The 2947-nt window shown below is 43.4% G+C and overlaps 1 protein-coding gene across 1 annotated transcript; it reads left to right on the top strand.

The window, feature by feature from the left end:
• On the top strand, window positions 1–969 carry LOC129523157 (olfactory receptor 12-like). Its single transcript, XM_055345780.1, has one exon. The coding sequence runs from the start codon at window positions 1–3 to the stop codon at window positions 967–969; it is 969 nt and encodes a 322-aa protein (XP_055201755.1).
• Window positions 970–2947: the final 1978 nt, after the last annotated feature.

The following is a 2947-nucleotide window of genomic DNA, read 5'->3' as shown; positions in this document are numbered from 1 at the left end:
ATGCCATCCCACAGTAATGGAAACCTCTCCATGGTCTACATTCAAGATTTTGTGCTGGAGGGATTTGGGGGTAGCCTGGAGACCCAGACCCTACTCTTCACTCTGTTTCTGGCCCTGTACATGGTGACTCTGCTGGGGAACATCCTCATGATCATCATAATTACCCTGGATGCCCGACTGCACTCCCCAATGTACTTCTTCCTCAAGAACCTCTCCTTCGTGGACTTATGCTACTCATCTGTGATCACCCCCAATGCACTGGCCAACATCTTCTCCTCGTCCAAGGTCATCACCTTTACAGGATGTGCCACCCAGTTTTTCTTTATCTCCCTGCTGGCCACGACTGAATGCTTCCTCCTGGGTGTCATGGCCTATGACCGCTTCATGGCCATCTGTAGCCCCTTGAGCTACCCCAGCACCATGTGCCAGTCGGCCTGCACTCGCCTGGTGCTGGGCGCCTACTGTGGAGGCTGCTTCAATTCTGTTGTGCAGACCAGCTTCACATTCCACCTCCCATTCTGCAGCTCCAACCACATCAACCACTTCTTCTGTGATGTGCCCCCTCTGCTCCAGATCGCCTGTGGCAACACGGCCATCAATGAACTTCTCTTGTTTGGCATCTGTGGGCTCATCATTGTGGGTGTGATGTTTGTGATCCTCATCTCCTATGGCTACATCACAGTGACCATCCTGAGGATGCGCTCAGGAGCTGGGAGACGCAAGGTCTTCTCCACCTGTGGCTCCCACATGACTGTAGTGACTCTCTTTTTTGGGACTGCCTTTGTCATGTATGCCCAGCCAGGAGCAATTGAGTCCATGGAGCAGGGCAAGGTGGTCTCTGTCTTCTACACGCTGGTCATCCCAATGCTCAATCCCCTCATCTACAGTCTGCGAAACAAGGATGTGAAGGAGGCTATGCGGAGGCTGAGCCAGAAACACATGGCCGTACGAAGGATGTGCTGTTGGTAGCCAGTGTGTCCTGAAGGCTTGATGGAAGATATGGAGGTTGCCACAGATGGGGAGCTCAGTTTTCTTTAACTGGCATATTTCTCAAACAAGAAGAATAAGCTTTAGATAAATGCCATATGCTATCTACAACCAACAATGATATATTGTTCCCTTGAAAATTAATTAATGGTTAGATATTAGTTTAATTTCTCTTTTCAGAATAAAATTTTTAGAAATGACTCTTCAGCCATGAAAACAAATTGAGGTTTGCTGGACAGAAGGGTCTGGGAATGGGGTAACTGGGTGATGGGCATTAAGGTGGGCCTGTGATGTGATGAACACGGGTGTTATATGCAATTGATGAATTATTGAAAACTACATCTGAAACATGCTATAGCATATATTGACTAACTGAATTAAATTTTTAAAAGTACGATCATAAATAGCCATTCACATAGTGAAATGAGGATGTCCTGTTTCCCCACACAACAGTACCCTCGAGACATTGAAAGAGAATGTCATGATCTTACAAAAGTGATGATTACATGGCAATTGGTAAAGATTTTAAAAATGCAGACTTGTGCTGGGGTATGGTCATATTCTCTAAAAAAAGGCAAATTAACAAAAGACACATCCACCACTAGACTACCTCCTATCCTAGTATTTGAGGATGTGGAAACCCTTGCCCTTCCACAGAGTAGGACAGTGACTTGGGTAAATAGAAAGGCATCCTCGAACGTGTAAATTGCCCTGGGTAACATTGACATTTTCACAATATTAATTCTGCCAATCCATGAGCATGGAATATTTTTCCATCTCTTTGTGTCTTCCTCAATTTCTTTCAGAAGTGTTCTATAGTTTTTAGGGTATAGATCCTTTACCTCTTTGGTTAGGTTTATTCCTAGGTATCTTATGCTTTTGGGTGCAATTGTAAATGGGATTGACTCCTTAATTTCTCTTTCTTCAGTCTCATTGTTAGTGTATAGGAATGCCATTGATTTCTGGGCATTGATTTTGTATCCTGCCACGCTACCAAATTGCTGTATGAGTTCTAGCAATCTTGGGGTGGAGGCTTTTGGGTTTTCTATGTAGAGTATCATGTCATCGGCGAAGAGGGAGAGTTTGACTTCTTCTTTGCCAATTTGAATGCCTTTAATGTCTTTTTGTTGTCTGATTGCTGAGGCTAGGACTTCCAGTACTATGTTGAATAGCAGTGGTGAGAGTGGACATCCCTGTCTGGTTCCTGATCTTAGGGGAAAGGCTCCCAGTGCTTCCCCATTGAGAATGATATTTGCTGTGGGCTTTTCGTAGATGGCTTTTAAGATATCGAGGAAAGTTCCCTCTATCCCTACACTCTGAAGAGTTTTGATCATGAATGGATGCTGTATTTTGTCAAATGCTTTCTCTGCATCGAATGAGAGGATCATATGGTTCTTGGTTTTTCTCTTGCTGATATGATGAATCACATTTATTGTTTTACGAGTGTTGAACCAGCCTTGTGTCCCGGGGATAAATCCTACTTGGTCATGGTGAATAATTTTCTTAATGTGTTGTTGGATCCTATTGGCTAGTATCTTGTTGAGAATTTTTGCATCCATGTTCATCAGGGATATTGGTCTGTAATTCTCCTTTTTGGTGGGGTCTTTGTCTGGTTTTGGAATTAAGGTGATACAAATTATTTTAAGATTTGTGTGGAATCAGAAAAGACCCCGAATAGCCAGGGGAATTTTAAAAAAGAAAACCATAGCTCGGGGCATCACAATGCCAGATTTCAGGTTGTACTACAAAGCTGTGGTCATCAAGACAGTGTGGTACTGGCACAAAAACAGACACATAGACCAATGGAACAGAATAGAAAACCCAGAAATGGACCCTGAACTTTATGGTCAACTAATATTTGACAAAGGAGGAAAGACGATTTACTGGAAGAAAGACAGTCTCTTCAATAAATGGTGCTGGGAAATTGGTCATCCACATGCAGAAGAATGAAACTAGACCA

This window comes from Nyctereutes procyonoides, unplaced genomic scaffold, assembly GCF_905146905.1.
Source record: "Nyctereutes procyonoides isolate TBG_1078 unplaced genomic scaffold, NYPRO_anot_genome, whole genome shotgun sequence".
Classification (NCBI taxonomy): Eukaryota; Metazoa; Chordata; class Mammalia; order Carnivora; family Canidae; genus Nyctereutes; species Nyctereutes procyonoides.
Note: the sequence above shows the minus strand (reverse complement) of the source record. Positions and strands in the feature narration are given on the sequence as shown.